The sequence below is a fragment of the Tachysurus vachellii genome, chromosome 11 (genome assembly GCF_030014155.1).
Source record: "Tachysurus vachellii isolate PV-2020 chromosome 11, HZAU_Pvac_v1, whole genome shotgun sequence".
Taxonomy (NCBI): Eukaryota; Metazoa; Chordata; class Actinopteri; order Siluriformes; family Bagridae; genus Tachysurus; species Tachysurus vachellii.
The window spans coordinates 18,812,723-18,836,453 of record NC_083470.1 but is presented as its reverse complement, the minus strand read 5'-3'; the positions used below and the strand labels follow the sequence as shown (position 1 = coordinate 18,836,453).

Here is a 23,731-nt window from a genome sequence, read left to right as displayed (position 1 = left end):
ACACAGAGATAACGCTTGGAGAGTATAACTGAGCGTATACTTTAAGGTGTGACTATGACATATAAAGGGTCAATGAGTGTGTGATTGGTGTTCTAGCAACTGACCAAGGTGCTAAGATCACTCTGGAATACAGGGGTGTTGAGGCCCAGAAATATTATTCTTTTAAGGCTCAACTGGATTCTTTGAGTCCTGTTGGTCTGAGGGAGAATCCATATATGTCCAAAAAACACTTTTCACAGCTTGTGTTTAAATGATGTTGGCGTTTGGATTGCAAGTGCAAATATGAAGCCAACTTTAAATGTGTCATTATATCAGCAGCAGTGACATTGGCTTAGCACAGAGAAGAAAACTAGCAATTAACAATTTTGGCTTATGTTATGTCCAAAAATATAGCTTCCATGTCATTATGTTCAAGCGCTATGTGTCCCCTGCACTTTGTGGTGTTTACTGACCCGATGTGTGAGCGTATAGTGCACACAGCAGCTTTTTATAATGCTGTTTTGTTTCTCTAATGGCAGAATCAATGCCTGAAGTTTTGTTTGATATAACTGTTACATAAATGCATTAAGCATAAGCACTGATGTTTTGGTTTGAGCACACGAAAAAGCTTTCTCAGACAAAAAATAATCACACATACTATCATACCCATTTTTTGTTGTCAGAAAAAAAAAATCTTGGAAATAAAAAAAGGAAGTACCCATATAAACTATTGGGAACTGTCAGAGAATTGAGTGTAAACAGCAGAACATCCTATAATGAGCAGAAGTCTAACTTTTAATGATAGCACCAACTCGTCAGTGACGGACACACAAAATAGCCTACAATTTTTTTTTTCCTTCTTCGTCTTCTCATGGTAATTGTTGTTTTTACAGAATTGTTAAATATACATTATATACAGTGTATACCATTAAAGAGCAGAATATTTTATTACTCATAATATATAAATATTGCAATTACAGTTAAGTGCATCATTAAAAATGCTCTAGGGGTTATTTGGTTATTATTAGAGATAATCCTAATATGAAAAGCAAACTAATGACTCCAGATATCAGCTTCTGAGCGAGCAGACTTTGGGGCTATCTCAGGCGATTACAAATGACTGACAGCTAATATCTGCCTTCCTCTTCCCAGGTCCGTATATTCCCTTACTTAATTGGACGGGAGTCTGCCTTCGCTGATAATCTCAAATGGATGGCCTGCACTAACAAAGGTTTGGCTTCCTCAATTTCCCTTCCCATCATGCCACTCTGCAAAGATTTAGACAGGCTGTTTAATGAGCACTGAGAGCAGGCTAGATGGGAAAACTGAGTGTAAATAAATGACTTGTCACTCAGATATTTATATGTTTGGCGATCGTGAACTTCCTTGGCCCGAAGGCTGCAAAAAATAGCGAATGGTAGAAATGATGCTGAATAGTAAATTGTAAATAGTGTGTATTTGTGTAGTGCAACTTTGTTTTTGTGTTCTCTGCAGTCAGCGAACGAGTGAACACCTACTCACATATATTTGTATTTAATGTTTACATTTCAAAGAAAAAAATACATTTAAATACCTACTAAAATCTAAAATATGAAATATATTATTATGCTACTTTTTGTATATGTTGTCATTAGTGGAATTGTATATCTTAATTATATTATATATTCTTAAACAATTTTTCCTTCTTTCTATTTATTTATTTATTTATTTATTTATTTTTTTCAATTTTAATTTATTGACAGATACATGTAGCTCACTAATTTCAGGCTTTTATTTAAAACTCGAGAATTTTACAAGTTTGTGATGAATTCTTAACCAGGAAAAATTTTAATGTAATAAATACTGCTAATGCACAGTGTATTTTTGTATATTATTTGTATATTTAATAAATAATTAAATATATAAATATTGAAAATGTTTTGTGGAGCAGAGGTTTAGGACAGAGCAAAGCTTTACGACATTGTGCCTCAGGGTATTTTTCTGGCATTGCCATCTGTTTTTTTTTTTTCCCCCTTATACTCGGCATTTCATGTCACAAAGTCACAGGATCAGCCTGACCATCTGTAATGATAACTTCAAAATATATATTTTTTTCAGTGTTATACCATCTGTCTAAAAGTAGGTCATGTGTATTTTATATAATATATTGAAAATTTTGCCTGGAGAACAGTGGCTGAGCAACAACATAGGAAAGATGATGTTGTGATAGTCATAATCTACAAATCAGTATACACTAGTGTATACAAAATAATAGGGCAGATTGCAAATTCTTTCAAGTTTCAAGACAAATAAAAATACAACTGGAAATCTGACCACTTCTCCTAGACTGTGCATATAAATCATATAAATAAACAGAATTTAAGAACTTGAGTTAGGAGTCAAATAAGAAGTTAACAGTTAGTAAGAAGAAAGACATTACAAAAAAAAACACTTAGAAATATGTGTGTCCTAAAATATGTGTCCTAAAATTCTGTATGCTTTATGTTTATTGAATCGTTTTTGTTCATGTGTGTCGACCTTTTTTATTTATCAGCATGCTTAAAACCTGTGTCTTTGTTTCAGACTTGAATTGTGTGCATATCATTACCATTCCATTATATCTAAGTCATTGTTTGAGAATATGTACATGTCTTGGGTTTTCCATCGTCTGGATGCACATGAAATGTTTCACATCACAGCAACCTTCAAAATCCATTTCCTCTTGCCCTGATTTTCCTCTTCAATACTTCTCTCTGATGCCATTGTGTCACTGCATTTCCACTCAGATGGCTTCTGGACAGTGAGGACCTTGTATGGAAAATGGATCACTAGGAAAGATTTCTCTGGTCTAGTTTGACATTTTTTGTATCTCACCATTTGTCTGACCTGAGCACTATAGATAAGTGAGTCATACAACAGACACAAGAGGACTAGCTATATTTATTATTATTCATTAATGGCTGTTACATGAACAATGCATTACAATACAGTTTGTGTAGATTTATTTAAACTCAAGTATATTTTGTTTGGACAGTTTGTATGTGCTCAAGTGGTTAAGGCTCTGGGATGTTGATTGGAACACTTGGTTGAAGCATCAGCACTGCCAAGCTGCCACTGTTGCCCCTGCACACTGACCCCTACCTTAAAGATGGGATATGTGGAGAAAGGATTTCACTGTGCTTTAATGTATATGTGACAAAATTAAGGCTTCTTCATTGTCTTCATTGTCACGGCACTAGTCAGAGAGCAAACAATCACTGGGTTATTTTAATGTCATTATTCAAATACATAACCTACACAAGGATGTCATTTTAAAGTATATAGCTGATGCAGTACACAGTGAAATGAAACACCGTTCCTCCGGGACCCTGTGCTACATAAAGTCACAAAGCTACATATAACAACACAGGATTGAGGGCTAAAAAGGAAATTATCCTATTCATGTGAAGTGCATTTGTGGAGCCTTGTGCAAAGACAAAAGACACAATATACAATACACTACAGGAGAGATAGATAAAATAACACGCAATGTGGCTCTGAATGCAAAGAAGTTATGTTTTTTAACATAAGCAGACCTTAACTTATTCATTCACAGCAGGAGCAGCATACACTGTATGACATATGACTGCAGCAGTTCATAGCACCATTAAACTATGATGTGCATTAATTCAAATCTGCTACATATTGTGGTATATAACCAGAACACAAACACTAATACACCTTGGACCAAATCAGCTGTCAGTAGGTATGGAATTACGTTGCAAAAAAGTCAGGTTTCAATTTCAGTACTGACTTGGTACCAAAATAGTGGTGCTTATGTCAACAATACTACACTGATGTAAATAGGATCAGAACAGTTACACTTTCTTGCATGTTGCATAGCACAAGCTGAGGCTCCCTTTTCTTCTTTTTCTTCTTAAAAAAGTCAGACTTTGTCCTCCCTATTGCAGCTCCCACCCTGTTCTGTTCCTGCTCATTTCTTTTTTAATAATCTGATTTAGGCTGGTAGTCTGTGACTCCTTTCTATCCCATTTGCTGAATTTTACTGACAGCGCCTTGTAAAAGACCAAACCACTTTTCTTTTGATAGGGGGATCACTAATGTTGGAGGGCAGATAAATAGCATGTACCACTAAGTGCCAATTTTTCCAAGCCTGTATACCATGTTCTAGTTACATGTTTATTATAATTTTGTCATTTATTTTGTTTTCAACTCCGATCTCGCCTTACCTTATCGGGTCCTGTTCATAGCCTGATTGACCTGTGCCTGTTCTGACCCTGCCCTTTCCCTTGTTTGCTAAGTTTTGTTGTATTTTCTACTTACTTTCGAATATTTTTCTTTTTTTTATATATGTTTATTTCTAATTTGGTGACATTTAGTAATAAGCAATATGTTTTTGCTTCATGACACCATGCAATGCTGCCATAATAATAATATTACAAATTACGGATTAATATTACACCCCTATTTTTCAGATCCACTATTACCCCGTGTCTGATGCCCTTGTTTGGGCCATTCTATTATTAGAAATCAGCTTATAAGTGGTCTTCACATGAACATGTTGTATATAGACTAGAGTCTCTACAGTATATATCATGAATCTGTAGGTCTCTGTAGATCCTCTCTTAAATGTTAAATGCTAATATCTGAAAATCTAGCCAAGCTGATTCAGTATAACGTGTGTATAGATGTTTTAAATATCAACAATGGAAAACTGTTGCCAAATTGTTTTAAACATTTTATAGGCTGGTTTGATGACTCTCACCTTACAAGTTGGAAAATATAATTCATTATCTTAAGCTAATGTATTAACTGCATTAAACATGCTTATTATATTTGTGCTAATGAATCATTATTGCTTTTATTCAATCTCAGGTTATTTTACTCAGATCTCCACCTTAGCTGATGTTCAGGAAAATGTGATGGAGTACCTGCATGTGCTCAGTAGACCAAAAGTGATCGATCAGGAACATGATGTGGTTTGGACCGAGGCTTACATCGATAACACAGTAAGTAGCACCACATAATACCTGCAAGACCAGAACATATATCACAGCCACACACATACATACAAAAGTAAAAAGCCTTAAAGTAACAGGAGTTTTTATAGTAGCAGTGGAAATAATCCAATGCAGGTTTTTTCTTTTTGAAGTCATTTTGCTGCTATTTCATGCTTTATATACACAAAACAGCATGTAAACTCACTCTGAACAAAGCACTGATGTCGGCTAGGGTGTACTTGTAGGATGCCATTTTGTCTTATTGTACTTCATTATCCCAACAGACTACTGTAGAAAAAGGAGGGAAATCTTACCCTAGAGATGCTCAAAAGTGTACTGAATATGGAGTTTTTCAGTGAAGTGTTTGCAGACTTTGTTTTATACTGCATTCAACATGACATACTGCCACATTTACTGTATGAATATAAGATTTCGCAAACAAATACAAAGAAATAAGTGGAGGGATGAAGTGTTAGTCTCACAACCTTACTGCAACTTTTAGCAATAAGAAATGACAAATTGCGAGTATTTTGGTGATTATTTTGAAAGTTGCACAGTTTACGTGAATTCACAGTAATATCTGAGATTGATTAATTATTTGTGAATAATGTGTTGTAGGCTCATGATGATGATGATAATGATGATGATGATGATTGTTGCTGTTGTTTGAAAAACTTTGTTATAGCTTCCTCAGGCTCAAAAGGTAATATTACTACCCAAAACCATCACCATGAAATTACTGTAAGTGTGAGCACAATCATCAGTGTTTTAGCTAACAGCTGAACCTTGGATGTGTTGTTACAGACATTGTTCATTAAATTGTGTATTGTGAAACGTGATTGCAGCCATTTGTGGTTACTTTTATGGCTGGCCTTTGTGTGTTAATGATTATCTTAAACATTTTGCTCACCTTCCATGGTTGTGGCTTCTGTAACTGCTGTGCCCCATCCTATATGCATGTCTACATTTGTTTGATATGTTCTTTAGATATAACGTTGTGCTGCAGTCATAAAACTGACACTATTTTCTGTTACAAGTTACTGTATTGTTAGCATTGTATATACTAAAATTAATTTGTGCCTGTTTGGAGGTGTCCAGGTTCAGAGCTAAATTCTTTGTCATCTCGCACCCTACTCAAACACCACTGTACTGAGAGTAAAAGTTAATACAATGTTATTAGAATTACATGATTTACACAAACCAATCTCAGCCACGTCGTTGTTTCTTTACCTGAAACAGGATCCAAATGTCAAGGTTTGCCCTTTGTAACTGATGTGAATAAAGCCATACAGCTCATGATCTTATGTTCAAAATACCTAATTCGCAAAGCATGCATTTTACTAACCCTCTGACTAATCTACTTCTATCAGCTCCGAATCAATCGCAAGATTAGGAATCGGATGCTATCACACACTGTGAGTTGTTAAGAGTTTGCCTCAGGCTGTGATTAATGGCTGTTGTAGTTGTGGTTCCACTTGAGTGGAGGCTGGCGGGGCAGAACGTCCTCTAAGCTCTTGCAGAGCTTCTGAATCCCGACCACAGCTCACTACCTCCATCCATCATCCTATGGCTTATTTAGTTTTGTTCGTCCACCAGCCAGGATAAACTGACTTTGGATAGTTCAGAAAGTATGTGGAGATTTTTAAGGATGGAGAAAAAAAGAAGTGGAAAAAAAGGAAGTGGGTTATATATGATAAGTACTTTTTGGATAGCACCCTTTAGAAAAATACACAATGGCCTCCAGAGTCTAAGCATGTGCTTTATAATTGAGAGGTGAAAATTCCAAAAATGCTTAAAAAGAACTCAGCAACTCATGGCCTTGCTGTCTGACAATCTCACTCCTGTTTTAGACCATCAATTACTGTAGGTAGTACAGTACCAATTACTTTAGGCATCAGCTGTAAATAATATCAGCAAAAAAAGTGATTATTTAGGGCTTTTGCTGGTAACCCCAGAACATGGGCTTTTGCTTACAACCCTAGAACTTGAGTCACTGTGATCTTTGTGTTCTTTATTTTCCTTGTTTTCATGTACACATTTTCAGGGGTTTAGAAAATTGTTAGTAATTGGTGTAATGTTTATTTCAACCATCCATCTATCTATTTATCCGTCCATTTTCTCAACCGCTTATCCTATGAAAGGTCTCACAGGGCCTGGGAATTCTGGACACAAATTGAGGACACCCTAGATGGGGTGCAAGTCCATCACAGGGCACAATCTCACACGCACTCATACACCATAGTCAGACAAGTAGAGATGTCATTCAGTTTACCATTAATTTCTCTGGACTAGGAGAGGAAAGCAGAGTATCTGGAGGAAACCGCGAAGCATGGCGAGAACATGCAAACTAATCATTATACATGCAGGACACTATATGCATTCATCTTGTAGGGCAACTCCTTGCCCTCACCTCTTACCTCATCCATTATTAACTACTGAGAGCTAAGGTTGCTATGGTCACCCAAACTCCATTTGTCATAGAGACCCATATTCTGCCACTTGAAGGAAACAGGACCAACCTCCCCATCCAGCAGCTAAAGGTGTATGCAAAACATCTTAGCTCTCATCTCTTTGTCCTTTATGTCCGTGTGCCTATAAACTCCATTTACTTTAACCTCACCCTAGAAAAAGTGCTTCAGGATTGTGTGTGCCCTTTAAAGATGTACAGACTCTCTTCACCTTTGGACTCGGGTTATCATAAAATATTGCCATTTTAAAAAGTGAAATTTGTTCAGTTGCACTGCAGACAATAATTATGACAGCAGCCTGAGCACCATGTTCTCTCATTTTGCATGCAGATGAACATTCTGGTTGTATTATTATTATAATTATTATTGCTGTTTGAAACTGATTCTAATATTAGATGATTAATACATAATCTCTTCATGACAGCTGACTTAAAAATTTATCCTGTTCTAAGTACGGAGTCAAGTGACAAACTGGACAACATTATGAAAACTGACTTATAATGTAATTCATAATGTTATTCATAAAATTCTGATGATGTCACATGTCAAAGACCAAAACCAATCACTTTAATTTAATGCATAGCTTCTAAACCATTATGTTTCTCCAATTATTTAATTATTTATAAAGTTGTTCTATGTGTTCAGTCTTGCTTAATGTAATATTTGCTACTTAAAATGTTTTTTTAGCCTTCATTCAATTTAGTCAGTGACCTAGTGAAGCAGTATGTTGATGTATTCACTCATTGAGTCTTCTGTAAGTCACTTCTTTAAGTCAGTAAAAGCACCTGCCAAAAGTGTAAAATGTAATTTTAAATTCAGCTTGATTCAAGGTAGAATTTTTCAGAAGACTGCATTAGCACCCTGTCCAACATGGTGTAAAGATGATACACTAGACACTGGCAGCGTAAAAAATAATAAAGTAAATAAAGTAACTGAGCCCAACAATTGTCCAGAAAGGGTTGAGAATCCCTAGTTTACGACAAAATATAATGTACATTATATTGTCAAGCCGGGGGCACGGTGGCTTAGTGGTTAGCACGTTCGCCTAACACCTCCAGGGTCAGGGTTCGATTCCCGCCTCCACCTTGTGTGTGTGGAGTTTGCATGTTCTCCCCGTGCCTCGGGGGTTTCCTCCGGGTACTCCGGTTTCCTGGCATCTCTGGAAAATTGTCCCTAGTGTGTGATTGCGTGAGTGAATGAGAGTGTGTGTGTGTGTATGCCCTGCGATGGGTTGGCACTCCGTCCAGGGTGTATCCTGCCTTGATGCCCGATGACGCCTGAGATAGGCACAGGCTCCCCGTGACCCGAGGTAGTTCGGATAAGCAGTAGAAGATGAATGAATGAATGAATATTGTCAAGCCATTGTTATGATGTTGTTGTTGGTATGTATAAAACCCTTATAAGCAGAAATCAGAGTGTTTACTTACAGTAAGTGCCAAAGAAAGTATTCATAAACTTTGTGTTACAATGTAGGATTGTGCAATATAGATTTTTTATTGGTAATCAATTTTTAATCTTATTATTATTTTTTTTAATTATCACCATAAAGAAGGAGACAAATCATTTCCATTCTGTCAGTGCAGAATTGCGTAATAATCATATCAGCCATGAAGTCCGAAACATGAAGACACCCAAATATTTTGATATAAATTTACCATCCAGTTTAATAGGAACACTTTTACACCTGCTTATGTATTATTATATACATTTGTTATCCAGTCAGTCAGTCATCAGGCATCAGCTCAAAATCATTTTTAATAAGTTGTGTCTGAAGCTCTGAAGCAAAGCAAAAGACGGGTCTCTTGCTCTCTCCCCGACTCCATTCGCTTAGTTTCGGTTTTGCACGGGGGGTTTTTTCTAAACCCGGAAGAGAGCATGTTGCTTTCCGTGTCAGTCTCTGAGGAGCTTGATGTGGACGGGGAGGGGCTTTCCCCCTCTGATCTGCCCCACAATCAGTGGCATCCGAGGAGCTCCTTGAGGTGGTGATACAGTACGTGCTGTGTCTAAATTGAATTTAGATTGGCCTGCGCTTCCTTTCAAGCCTTGTAGATCTACTTCAGCCCATGTGGGTAAGGCCTATAAGGCAGCAGGCCAAGTGCCTACCAGGCTGACTTGCTTTATGGTGGCAAAGAATTTACCCTCAGGCGGTAACTGAGCTCCACAAAGCCATAGCAGCGTCCTTTTCAGGAGGGCTTCCCCTACTACCTTCCCCGCCACCTCCAGTGCTTCAGGGAACAGTAGGGTCTGTGCCCGCTCCTCTTCCTTGCACAGATCTGTACCCTGGGTTAGCACCTGCCAGTGTACTGTCTCTAGGCCTCAGGTTAAACCCAGAAAAATGTGTGCTTTCTCCTTCTCTGAGAATCACATTTCTGGGGTATTGTTTTGGACTTCACAACAATGCGGGCTTGCCTGTCCCCTGCTCGGGTGGCCATCTATCTTGTCAGCAGTGAAAGCTATTCGGCTAGGCTGAAGCCTCTCTGTCGCCAAGGCACAGAGGGTGCTCAGCCTCATATAGGCAGCAGCCAATGTTATTCCTTTGGGTCTGCTTCGTTCGGTGCGGGCGTTCATTCAATTCAAGTTTATTTGTATAGCGCTTTTTACAATTGACATTGTCTCAAAGCAGCTTTACAGAACATAAACATAGAACAAAAGGTTAATATAAAGAATAATATAAAGATTAATAGAATACAAAATTCAAGATTAATATTAGATATATTTAGTTCACAATGTGTATGTGTTTATCCCCTATGAGCAAGTCTCCATTAGATGGTAAAGGAAGAAACCTTGAGAGGAACCAGACTCAATGGGAACCCATCCTCATATGGGTGACACTGGAGGGTGTGATTATAAATATACAGTCTAACAAATGTTGTATTGATGCAAAAGATCACATGGAGTTCACATTTCCTCTTTAGTATCGCAGACTCTAACTGGAGCTGGTAGATCTCTAGATGCCTCAGGATTCTCAGGAGTCGGCCTCATCTCAGTGGAGGTCCAAAATCTTCATTGCACAGAAGACGATCTGAGCTTGCACAATTTCTGGATGCCTTGGGATGGGTAGAAAGAGAGAAGCAGTGGAGAGGGATTAACATATTTGCTGTTCATAATATTTGCAAGTCTGATGTAATAGTGCACAATATTATTGGATGTATTATGTGTATTCCTGACTAAAGAGATGAGTTTTTAATCTACATTTAAACTGGGAAAGTGTGTCTGAGCTCCGAACACTGTCAGGAAGACTATTACAAAGTTTGGGAGCTAAATACAATAAGAAAATGCTCGACCACCGTTAGTAGACTTAGATATTTTGGGAACTACCAGATGTCCTTATTTTTGTGATCTCAGAGAGCATGAAGGATTGTAATGTGTATTTTTATCTGGGTTATATGATCATACTTTCTTGTCCTAGTGAGAACTCTGGCAGCTGCATTTTGGACTAACTGTTAGTTGTGTGGTTGGACTATTTATTAAAGATGCAGGAAAACCACCTAGTAATGCATTACAATAGTCCAGTCTAGAGGTCATGAATGCATGAACTAGCTTCTCAGCATCAGATACAGATAGGATGTTTCGAGGGAACTCGACGCTGAGTCAGTGCTGACGCTATGGGAACGCTTCAGTGTGGAAGTTGTGTCTGAAGCTCTGTGTGCGCACATGCCAATTTAACGGCTCGGGAAGGACACGTGACGGAGTGGTTACGCGCCAGCAAGTCCATATAAGGTCATCTACGTCACACTACTCCAGCTTCTTTGTCTTTAGGAAGCGCTCTGTGAATTGTGAACAATTGTCAATTGTTTGTCCTGTCTGTCAAGTGCAGGGAGAGAAAAATATATATTTTAGGGAAAGCTAGGCGAGAATAACAATAATATGTGGCGATCTAAGCATTTTAAGAGATGCGTGCATCCGTGCGCCCCCGCTTTATCAAGGGGATGACATACACTCTCTTTGCATTGCTTGCTTGGGAGTGGAGCATGCGCGGTCGGCTCCATAGGCCGTGCAATGGCTGCCCTGTTTGCCACGGAGTGGCACATGTGGCTCAATTTAACTGATATTAAAGATATGGATAGGTCCTCTCTCCTGGATGCCCCGGTGTCACCTCAGGGCTTGTTCAGCAACGCAGTGAGTACTGTCGTCGACAGGCACCAGGAGGTAAAATGTCAGTTGGCGGCATTCAGGGAGTTTCTCCCTCGTTGTGGCGAGCAGCCTGGGTCATCTTCCAGCCGCACCCAAGGGCAGTAAGGAGGGTTAGTGTGGCTTTCATCCTCACAGACATCCCCTCAGGGTTATAAGGGTTACGTGCTGTGGGCTTTGTACCCTTCTTATTTGGAAAAGACCTCGGTTTCTGTCCTTGGGTCCCACTCTAGGGGCGTGTCTCTGTCACAGGACTCTTTCAACGGACGCCTCGCTTTCGGGCTGGGGAGCGGCCTAGGATGGCTGTCCTACCCAGGGTCTATGGGAGGGCCCCTATCTCTCATGGCACTGCCTGGAGACGAGGGCTGTGTTTCTAACACTTTCTTCCATGACTCAGGGGCTGCCATGTCTTAAGTACGGACAGGCAGCACTGCGGTGATTCCCCATGTCAATCATCAGGGCGATCTGCATTTGTGCCCCCGTTTTAGGTTGGCACAGCAGATTCTGCTCTGGGCAGAGACCAGGTTCCTTTTGCTGAGAGCGATTTTCATCCCAGGGCATGTAAATCAGGAGGCAGACTTCCTGTCGAGGCAGGTGCTGAGGCCCAGGGAGTGACGTCTCCACCCCCACGCGGTGGAGCGAAATTGGTATGGACGTGGGTCAAACAACTCCTAGTTGCCCCTTGTTGGCCCTCTCTAGTTTGATTCACGGTCCTAGCCTCCCTCCTGAACAGCACTCCATGGAGGTTCCCATCAGGGAGGATCTCCTCTCTCAGGCGCAGGGGGCAATCCTACACCCTTGCCCCGAGATGTGGAAGCTTCGGGGTCTGGCCCCTGAGGGGGATCAGTTCCTAGAGGCAGGCCTCTCATCTGCGGTGACCAAGACTCTACTGAATTCTAGGGCTCCCTCCACTAGGAAGCTATATGCTCTGAAGTGGAGGCTTTTTTGCCTCTGGTGCTATGAACGCTGTCATGATCCAGTTCACTGGTTAGTACAGTGCTGGAGTTCCTGCAGTCCCATGGAGTCAGCCTCTGTGAAGTTTCTGTCCCTGAAGTTGGCTCTGCTCCTAGCCTTGGCTTCTCTCGAGAGAGAGTGGGGGATTTGCAGGCTTTGTCGATCGCCTGCCTAGAATTTTCCCCTGGCATGGCCAAGGCTATTCTGCACCCTGGGGCAGGATATGTCCCTAAGGTGCCCAGGATGGCTGGCTGTCCAGTCATACTGCTGGCCTACTGTCCCCCACCCCATGTTCCATGTTCCAGTCGGTGGAACAGGAGAGGCTGCATTTGCTTTGCCCACTGAGGGCCTTGAGGACTTATATCCACCGCTCTAGCTCGTGGAGTAACTCCTCCACCCTTTTTGTCTGTCTTGGGCCGGAAAAAGGGTAACCCGGGTACCAAGCAGCACCTGGCGTACTGGGTAGTGGAGGTCATTAGCTCTGGCCTATGATGTGCGCGGTCTTGCCTCGCCTCTCGGCATCAGGGCTAACTCCACTAGGGGTATTGTCTCGTCCAGTACCTTGGCCAGGGATGTTCCCTTTGAAGATGTTTGTTGCGGCAGGTTGGTCCTGCGACTGGTTGTATAACCTGGCCTTGGACCCCACTCCAGGGTCCCAGGTCCTGCAGGGCCTTGATGGTCTGTTCCCAGTCTGCTCGTGCTCTCTCACGGCCTCTGGCACAGTCATCGACCTGTGCGTGGCGACGTGGGTATTGGCGTTCCCATAGAGTCAGCACTGGCGCAGCGTTGAGTTTCCTCGAAAGGGAACTACACCAGGTTACGTATGTAACCCGGTTCCCTGAGAAGGGAATGAGATGCTGCGTTGCTGGCCATGCCCCGGGCATCCTCTCGCGCTTCCTTCAGACAAATAGAAGCTGGAGTAGTGTGACGTAGATGCCCTTATATGGACTTGCTGGTACGTAATCACTCCGTGACATGTCCTTCCCGAGCCATTAAAATGGCGTGTGTGCACACAGAGCTTCAGACACAACTTCCTCATAGAAGCGTTCCCATAGCGTCAGCACTGACGCAGCGCCTCGTTCCCTTCTCAGGGAACCGGGTTACATAAGTAACCTGGTGTAGTTTCTTAGCTTGGCAATATTGTAGCGGATTTCACCCAGCACCACAAATGACACACTGACTCCAGGCTCTTTGGTGAATCTCGTCTGCAGTTTAATAACAAAAGACACAGGATCACACACACATCCTCTCACCAACAGTCTGTCTGACTCTCTTCAGTCACATGTACAACTGAGAGACCTGAATAAAGTCCATCTGATAAACAGTCCCTCATTAAATTTCTTACACAAATATACATAAACAAAAATTATAGAAGAAAATAAAATGGATTCAACATGTACACTTTTCCTTTACATTAGCATTACACTTAACAGGAAACACAATATTTAGCCAATTTCACTCAATTATGTGATCGTATAGTGGTTTGTGGTTTACATACCTGCAGTTTAATAACAAAAGACACAGGATCACACACACATCCTCTCACCAACAGTCTGTCTGAAGGATGTGAGACAACAGATTAATCCCTGTCCTCCATTAACACAGTGACTGCAACTCAAAATCTAGGTATCAGTTGGCTAAATATACACAGCATACAACTTAAAAATTACACACTCAATTAAAGAAAAAAACAACATTTCTACAGACTCAACCCACCAAACTTTTGTATTTAAAACTCATATTAAAAGGAAAAACTCGCACTCTAAATTACCATGCGGGCGGCAACATTAAACGAACAGATTAAGGCCGTTCGTTTCTAAAACCTAATAAATGCATCTGACTTCTCACAGAAAATCAAAAATATGCACTCAATCCATCTTTTTAACATTTCTAACATTGATATTGACCAACATTTTGCACCCTTTTTACAATTTTATTATTTTTTGCAAAGAAACCAACCTGACTCTCTTCAGTCACATGTAGAACTGAGAGAGTCGGACGCAACGGCGCCTCTAAGTGACGTCACTCAAATGGAAACTCATTTCTTAAAAGAAAAGTACATTTTTTTCTTGTGCCATATAAAAAAAATTAAGAATGAAAATGAGATGATTGATAAGATAAACATATTACAAAAATAATTAAATACCTTTCAAATTAAATTAAATACTCTTTCAAAATAAGACACTAAAGTTTGCTGGAACACAAAACTCAGAACATTACACTCTCCCCTCCCAAATTTCAGCAAACTTTAAGGCTCTATGTGAGATAATTTCCTTTTAATGGGGATATCCAGACTTCAGTCATTCAAATGAATAGCAATACACCTTGCTTGGAAGAAATATGCCCTTATACATATAACCATACATCCCTCAATAAAGTACTTCTCATATGCTCTTAAAATTTCACATGCTTACTCTTTGACATTATTCAGAAGACTTTTCAACATTATAAAATTAAATTTAGCATCCAACAAGACTGGAAAGGATTCTGAGCAATTCTGCTAATGGATCAGTATGATGTGGCTCACTTATTACCATGCTCATACACTCAAGAAGTCTTTTAACAGGCTTTACTAACCTGCCAGATCTAGTCTTCACAATCCCTTCATTTGGTTTCAAAACCCTGTCTGACACAATTACTTTTCTCAGGGACAGTCTGTGGCTCTAGTGCTACTACTTGGGACTTTAAACTTGTGACTACTGTCTGATCTGGCTCTACTTTGGACAGTATTCAGTTCTGTTTGAACACTATGACTGGTCACAGACTCCTCAACTATTTCTTCATCAATACTCATTCCAGTTGAGTCCGAATTAGTCACACTGCTCCCATCATCTGTATTCTGGCCATTTAGATTGACATCAATATCACAACTGCCACAAGAAAATTCACTGTAATTGCTTCCACCTTTTACTACCGAAGGGTCATGGTCTCTTGTGTGGTCTGCTGAAGCCAATGTGTCAGTCTCTGTGGCTTGTCTAGTGCTTTGTCCCTGAACAGAATGTGTCTTAACAGGCTGAGATTCTTTTGGGCCTCGGCTCTCCAATATCCAAGCAGCAATCCTGCTACTCCTAGATTCTCTTTCAGAACTGAACAGAGACCTATGCTTTTGGTCTTTCACCTCATGTGTTTCTTCCTCAGAGGTTGTGGAGAACACTGTTGTGTTGGACTCCGGTTTCTCCACGGGAAGGAAGTTGACAGGTAAGAGAAAGTTACGGTGAACGACTCTACTTTTCTTTGTAGCTGGGTCTTCTACCCTATAGATGTGCACTGTTGGGTCTTTCCAAGTTATCACATGAACTACCGAGTCCCACACATCAGCTAACTTTCCTTTTCCTCTCTCTTTTTTGTTCACCAGAAGGACATGGTCTCCGATTTCTAAAACCACACCTCTGGATCTCTTGTTATACTCTCTCGCCTGCTTCCTTTGGGCTTTAGTCGTACTTTCCTGAGCAATTTTTACAGCTTCTCTGAAATCTTTCTGAAGACAGTCCACATACTCATCATAAGTCTGCATCTCTTCATTTTTCAGGGCATTTCCAAACATGATATCTACAGGCAGCCTCGGTACCCTGCCAAACATCAAGTAGAAGGGTGCAAACCCCGTAGTTTCATGAGTGGTGCAATTATATGAAAATGTGAGTGTCTGTATCACTTGGGGCCATCTCTCCTTTGATCGTGGAGGCAAAGAACGGATCATGTTCCCAAGAGTACGGTTGAATCTTTCAGTTTGCCCATTACCCATTGGGTGATAGGGTGTAGTATGGGACTTACGGACACCAGAAACCTGCAGCAACTCAGCAATCAGTCTACTTTCAAAATTGGCTCCTTTGTCAGAATGTATTCTTTGCGGGAAGCCGTATATACAGAAAAACTGATTCCACAGCTTCTGAGCCACCACTTTTGCCGTTTGGTTTGGGCAGGGGAACGCATGGGCCAATTTCGTAAAATAGTCTGTTATTACGAGAACATCAACATTCTCTCCATGTCTCCCTTCTGCAGACCAGAAATCGATACACACAAGTTCTAATGGTGCGCTCGTCTTGATGGACTCCAGTGGTGCTCTGGCTTCAGGTTCCAGAGTCTTTCCAACGACACAGCGTTTACAGTGTGAAACATACTTTTTGACATCTGTGTCCATTCCAGACCAGAAAAACCTCTGCCGTACTAAGTGAAGAGTCCTACTTTGTCCTTGATGACCGGCGTCATCGTGAGTGCCTTTCAGAGCAGCACTCCGAAGTGAAGGAGGAAGTACTAGTTGGTACCTGACTTTTCCCACCCTATCTCTGGACCTGCGATACAGAACACAGTCTCTGATCACTAGTTTTTCCCAATGTTTCAGCATTCTCAGTACTGATGCGGTCTCATTGTCTCTCTCTCTTCGTGATGGTCTCCTTTTCCTGTCAACAAAGAATATAACACGTGCAAGAGTGGAATCTGTTCTCTGTTTCATCCGTATTTCCTCCAGTGAAAAGACAGGGAGTGCATTCACACCTCCTCGAATTAAACTGTGAGTGCAGTGGGAAAGCTGAGCACCACGAACCGGTCTGGTGGATTCCCAGTCAAGGCAGGACTCTAAGATAGCTTTCATGCCCTCATTTTCAATCTGGTGCAAACTCCCAGCTTCAACACTCTGAACACTATTCTCACTCATCTGATGGAGTACATTCACTGACAACCGGAAAGCTTCTTGAACTGCTTCAGATGTTACAAGTTGAGCTTTACCCTTAAGAGCTTCACAAACTTCTAGAGTTTTTGCAAAAGGGCGTTGACTTAACAGATCAGCAGGAACATTCTGGGTGCCAGGTATGTATCTCAGGTCAAAATCGAAGGGCGCTAGCTTAGACACCCATCTTTGCTCACAGGCATCTAACTTTGGTTTTGACATAATATATGTCAGAGGATTGTTGTCTGTTAATACCGTGAACTTAGTCCCCTTCAGCCAATGGGCAAATTTATCACAAACTGCCCATTTTAAAGCATAGAACTCTAATCTATGGGCGGGGTAACGGGACTGAGCCCTTGACAGGGACTTACTTGCAAAGGCCACTGGTCTCGCTTTTTTCTCTCCCTCTGGTGTTTGACTCAGAACCGCACCTAATCCATCCATAGATGCATCAGTGGACAATAGGAAAGGTCTCTGAAAGTCTGGGTGAGCCAAAGTAACTGTGTTAACAAGTGCATGTTTAATTTTTTCCACAGCTAAATCACACTCTGCAGTCCAGTCCTCAGGGTTTAGACGCTTGGGTTTGACAGCTCTGGGGCCAACTTTTCCACCTTTGATCTTTTGTCCAGCGGTCAGTTTATACAGAGGTTTGGCTAATGATGAGAAACTTTCAATGAAATGTGAATAATAGTTTGCCATTCCAAGGAAAGATTTGATTTTTGTGGGTGATGGAGTCTTTCCATCCTCTTCCATCAGCTCCACCACGCTGAGCTCACTGATTGCAGACACTTTTGCCGGATCAGTTGTGATGCCACTCTCCGAAACAATATGTCCCAGGAACTTGACAGTTTTCCTCAGAAAGTAACATTTCTTTAGGGACAATTTGAGGTTGTGGTCTTTGAGCCGAGAAAACACCATTTCAAGGCGGTCAAGTGCCTCCTTCTCAGTTTTTCCAAACACCAGCAAGTCATCTAAGTAACAAAGGAGGGATAGAAAGTTCTGGTCCCCGAAGATCGCAGTCATCATGCGAGAGAATGTTGCTGGACTGTTGCACAAGCCCTGAGCCATCCTATTGTATTCATATAGCCCTACCGGGGTGGTGCATGCTGTGTATTTACGATCTTCTTCATGGATTGGGATATTATAAAAACCCGATGTTAAATCCATGGTACTGAAATAACAGTTCCCCCCCAAGGACGCAAGAGCGTCTGCTTGGTGGGGCAGCGGGTATGCATCTTTTTCGGTTCTTTGGTTGAGCCACCTGAAGTCTGTACACACTCGTAATTCTCCAGAGGGTTTCCAGACTAAAACTAAAGGTGAGGCCCATTCGCTGTTAGACTTCCGGATGATACCGCGCTCCTCCATTTCATTTAGTGTCTGTCTTAATTTCTGGTATTGAGCTGGCGGGACTCTTCTATAGGGAAGACGGAAAGGCTTTTCATCTTTTAGGTGTATCCTGTGGACAGTGTTTTTGACCTCACCACAGTCCAGCTTATCACGGGAGAAAGTGCTCTCATACTCCACAATCAGGTCTGCCAATTGTCTTTTCCAGAAATCATTAACTTCACAGGAGTCAATATCGATTTCATTCAGTCCCAATTCTCTCAACTTAATTCTGAAGTCTGTTTGCGATATCTCACTTTCTTTGTGGACATTCTGAGGGACCCCTCTTGATTCATGCTTTATGTCCTCTGTTAGCCGTAACTCTTCGAGGGCAAGACATGGATGCACTTGAGCAATCTTTGCATTCCGACGAAGTACAATAGGACGATCCAGCATGTTTATCACCTTCATGGGGATCCATCTGTCACCCCATAGCGGGCACACAGTACGAGCAATCATGATGTTTCTTGGTGCAGAATGAGAAGCTGAGGGCTCTACCATCACTGTACTCCCAACAGACAGAGGGACCTCTTCTTTTAGCCTTCCCCATATCAGATGCTCATGCTGTGGCTCCAGTGTCACACTGTTTTAACATTACAGTGCCAACTCTTTTTGGGATCTTATCTCCATGCCAACGGTCAACATTGGAAAGCAGACTGAGAAGGGGATCATGACTGTTTTCCTTAACAGGCTGAGAAATATTCTCCCAGTACCATTTTGTTCTCTTTGCTTCTTGCGTCACGTGTCTTAGAACATTTGAGCCTACGATCATGTCATCATCTTGGCCTGGGACAACTAAAAAGTTTACTGTCATCTTGCATCCAAGCAGATCTACATTTAGTTCGTAGGTACATTTTGTCTTAGCCTGGCTGCCTCCACATCCAGTGAGTACTTTTGTTGTGGGTTTTCTCACCTTGTCACAGATAATCTTGTGGTCCTGAAGTGTGCGTTCAGCTGTTTCACTCAATGTACAGGTTACAGATCCACTGTCTACAAGGGCTTTGAGTTCTACTTGTCCCTCAACTAGTACTGGAACTTGAAATAGTTCATCCTCGTCACTAACTTTCTTGTAAATTGGTTCACGAAGTGAGCGGTAGCTAGTCTTAAAGGTACTCATTTCTGTCTCACTGTTTACTTTTGGATTCAGATTGTCAACTACGTTAACATAGACATTAACTGGATTTTCTGGGGGCTTCAGTTTATCGGTGCTCACACTGCTGCCCTTACAGTGTGAGCTTTCTAGTTTAAAGGGTGCTCAGGACCAGAGGAACCTCTGATTGTTTCTGGTTTCTTTGGCTTCCATTTGGGGCATTCAAAGCCTCTGTGCCCAGTCTCGTAACATTTGAAACACAGGCCCTCTTTAAAGCAGTGTGTCTTTGTTGTATGATCAGAAGCCTTACAAACTCTACAGGTGTCTGGATGTAAACTTGCCTCTCCAGATGGGGTTTTTTCATGCTCCGCTTTTGGCACGCTTTCCTTCTGTGAGATGATAAGCTGCTCTAGAAGAGACACTGCCCTACCAAGGAGAGCTGAATCAAGACCACCAGACTGAGCACTGTTGGTAACCTGCTGCTGTGTCATACACCAAGCGCCAGAAGGCTTCCCTTCAACCCTTTGTGCTCTCTCCACATTGGTTGAATGCTTATCCATATGATAACTATCTATCAGTGCTTGCACTTCATTAGCAGTCCAGGTCTCTAGTGGTTTACTTCGAAGGGCTGAGTACAAGGTCGGTTCTGGACAGTGCCGGACAAACATCATTGCAACCTCATGACCAGGTTCTTCAACTCTTTTTCCCTGTCTTTTTAGGCACTCATTTGCCAAGTCTACAGCCTTATTAAGCCTGATCCAGTAATCTAAGCCACTCTCCGACCGTCTGGGCAAGGTCTCATAAAAATCTCTCAAAGGAGTAGTGGAAGAAACTGCATCTCCAAAGTGTTGTCTCAAAATAGAGAAGATAACATGTGGGTCTCTAGTCACATTAATCAGGGGATTGTTCCGAATGCACGTTCTTACAACATCTTTAGCGCGGCCCATCAGTCGATCGAGGATCTCCTGACCTTGTTCTTGCACACCAAGTCCTTTCTTATTCAGATAGGTCTGCATTAACTCCTCCCATTCATCAATGGTGCATCTATCCGTTTTGTCACCTCTAAATGCTGGAGGTTCTTTTACATCTTGGTGTCTGATAACCAGGTTGAGATTTGACCAGTCAGGGGGTTGGGCTGAAGACTGCTGAGCATTCACATTGTCTCTCTGGACATTTTGCCCTGCTGATGACAAGCTAGAAGCTATTTGGCTACCTATCTCATTACCTAGCTGCTTCATTAGGTCTGCCATTGTTTGCCACTGATTTGGTTGGTCACTTACAGTAGCACCATGTCTTTCACTATAAGTGACAGGTGAGTCATGTCTAGACCTAACCTGACCTGTGTGGCTATCTTGCATAGTTAAGGGACCTACTGGGCTAGATATCATGCTCTGCTCTAACATACTATTCAACAGAACACCCCGCCCAAACCCAGTAGAAGTCTTCTGTAACATTGGAACAGTCTTCACAGGTGTAATATCAACATTTCCTACATTTGCATCTGGCAATTGCTCTTGTGTTCTAATGTGTGTAAAACTACGATTGTCCATGTTTAAAATTGTACTGCTTATCTATTCTCCAAAGATCTTGTCGAAGAAGGTGTCAGCGATGGTCTCCACCGGCGATCTGCAATGGCTGATCTATTGAAATCCGGGTCACGGCACCAAATTTGTAGCGGATTTCACCCAGCACCACAAATGACACACCGACTCCAGGCTCTTTGGTGAATCTCGTCTGCAGTTTAATAACAAAAGACACAGGATCACACACACATCCTCTCACCAACAGTCTGTCTGACTCTCTTCAGTCACATGTAGAACTGAGAGACCTGAATAAAGTCCATCTGATAAACAGTCTCTCTTTACATTTCTTACACAAATATACATAAACAAAAATTATAGAAGAAAATAAAATGGATTCAACATGTACACTTTTCCTTTACATTAGCATTACACTTAACAGGAAACACAATATTTAGCCAATTTCACTCAATTATGTGATCGTATAGTGGTTTGTGGTTTACATACCTGCAGTTTAATAACAAAAGACGCAGGATCACACACACATCCTCTCACCAACAGTCTGTCTGAAGGATGTGAGACAACAGATTAATCCCTGTCCTCCATTAACACAGTGACTGCAACTCAAAATCTAGGTCTCAGTTGGCTAAATATACACAGCATACAACTTAAAAATTACACACTCAATTAAAGAAAAAACAACATTTCTACAGACTCAACCCACCAAACTTTTGTATTTAAAACTCATATTAAAAGGAAAAACTCGCACTCTAAATTACCATGCGGGCGGCAACATTAAACGAACAGATTAAGGCCGTTCGTTTCTAAAACCTAATAAATGCATCTGACTTCTCACAGAAAATCAAAAATATGCACTCAATCCATCTTTTTAACATTTCTAACATTGATATTGACCAACATTTTGCACCCTTTTTACAATTTTATTAATCGTTGTACAGAGATGCAAAGAAACCAACCTGACTCTCTTCAGTCACATGTAGAACTGAGAGAGTCGGACGCAACGGCGCCTCTAAGTGACGTCACTCAAATGGAAACTCATTTCTTAAAAGAAAATTACATTTTTTTCTTGTGCCATATAAAAAAAATTAAGAATGAAAATGAGATGGATTGATAAGATAAACATATTACAAAAATAATTAAATACCTTTCAAATTAAATTAAATACTCTTTCAAAATAAGACACTAAAGTTTGCTGGAACACAAAACTCAGAACATTACAATATTTCTGAGGTAGAAGAAAGCTGTTTTTGTAGTATGGGCGATATGATTTTCAAAAGACAAGTTGCTGTCTAATATAACACCCAAGTCTTTCACTGTCAAGCTACTAGTAACAGTGCATCCCTCTAAATTGTGAGAGTTTCTGTGTACTGGTTTTTGGACCGATAAGTAGTATTTCTGTCTTATCGGAGTTTAACAACAGAAAATTACAGCTCATCCAATCTTTTATCTCTCTAACACACTCGGTTAATTTGGAAAATTTAGCTATTTCATCTGGTTTTGATGAGATATATAACTATGTATCGTCAGCATAACAGTGGAAACTAATCCAATGTCTTCTAATAATGTTCCCTAATGGAAGCATGTATATCAAGAAAAGCAGAGGTCATAGGACTGATCCTTGAGGGACCCCATAATGAACTGGCAATAAAATGGAGGATTCACCATTTAATTCTACAAAATGGTATCGATCAGACAGGTAGGATCTAAGCCAACTTAAAGCCTGTCCATGAATACCTGTGTAATTTTGTAAGCGATCTAGGAGAATGCTGTGATTTATAGTGTCGAATGCAGCACTAAGGTCAAGTAGAACTAATAGGGATATACAGTATTGGTCCAAAGATAGGAAAAAGTCATTTTCAACTTTCACAAGTGCAGTTTCTGTGCTATGATTGGGCCTGAAACATGACTGAAACTCTTCAACGTTATTGTTCTCCTGTAAGAAGGAGCTCAGTTGAACAGACACAACCTTTTCTAGTATTTTATACATAAACGGAAGATGTGAAATAGATCTGTAATTCTGTAAATTCTGTTTCTTAATGAGTGGCCTAAAAACTGCCAACTTGAAAGATTTAGGGATGTAACCTAAAGATAACGAAGAATAATATTAAGAAGAGGCTCACCAGCTTTATGTGGCACTTCCTTCAGTAATTTAGTTGGAATGGGGTCTAGAGAACAAGTTGTTGGTTTAGCTGTAGTAATAAGCTTATCTAACTCTTCCTGTCCTATACTTGTAAATGCTGTAGTTTTGAGGTTAGAGCTTTAGGTGAGACTGGGTCACAGGGTGCTTTTGTTCTTGATGCTTTCAATTTTATCAGTTAAGAATCTCATAAAGTCCTCACTACTGAACTGTGATGGAAAAGTGTGTTCAGATTTCTGTTTTTTTTTTTTGTTAATCTAGCCACTGTGCTAAATAAAAACCTGGAATTGTTCTGGATATTTTTCTATGAGTTTTCTCAGGTGCTCAGCCATAGCAGTTTTTAGATCCTGTCTATAGCTGGACATACTGTCCTTATATGCAATTCTAAAAACCTCTAATTTAGTTT

General features: G+C 40.9%; 1 protein-coding gene across 1 annotated transcript in view; it reads left to right on the top strand.

Annotated features, from left to right (window-relative positions):
- cacna2d3a (calcium channel, voltage-dependent, alpha 2/delta subunit 3a) overlaps positions 1-23,731 on the top strand; it is a 210,801-nt gene that overhangs the window by 115,839 nt on the left and 71,231 nt on the right. The window contains exons 12-13 of the mRNA XM_060881760.1: positions 1,132-1,210; positions 4,834-4,967. Coding sequence (XP_060737743.1) covers positions 1,132-1,210; positions 4,834-4,967 — 213 coding nt within the window. The remainder of the gene's footprint in view (positions 1-1,131; positions 1,211-4,833; positions 4,968-23,731) is intronic.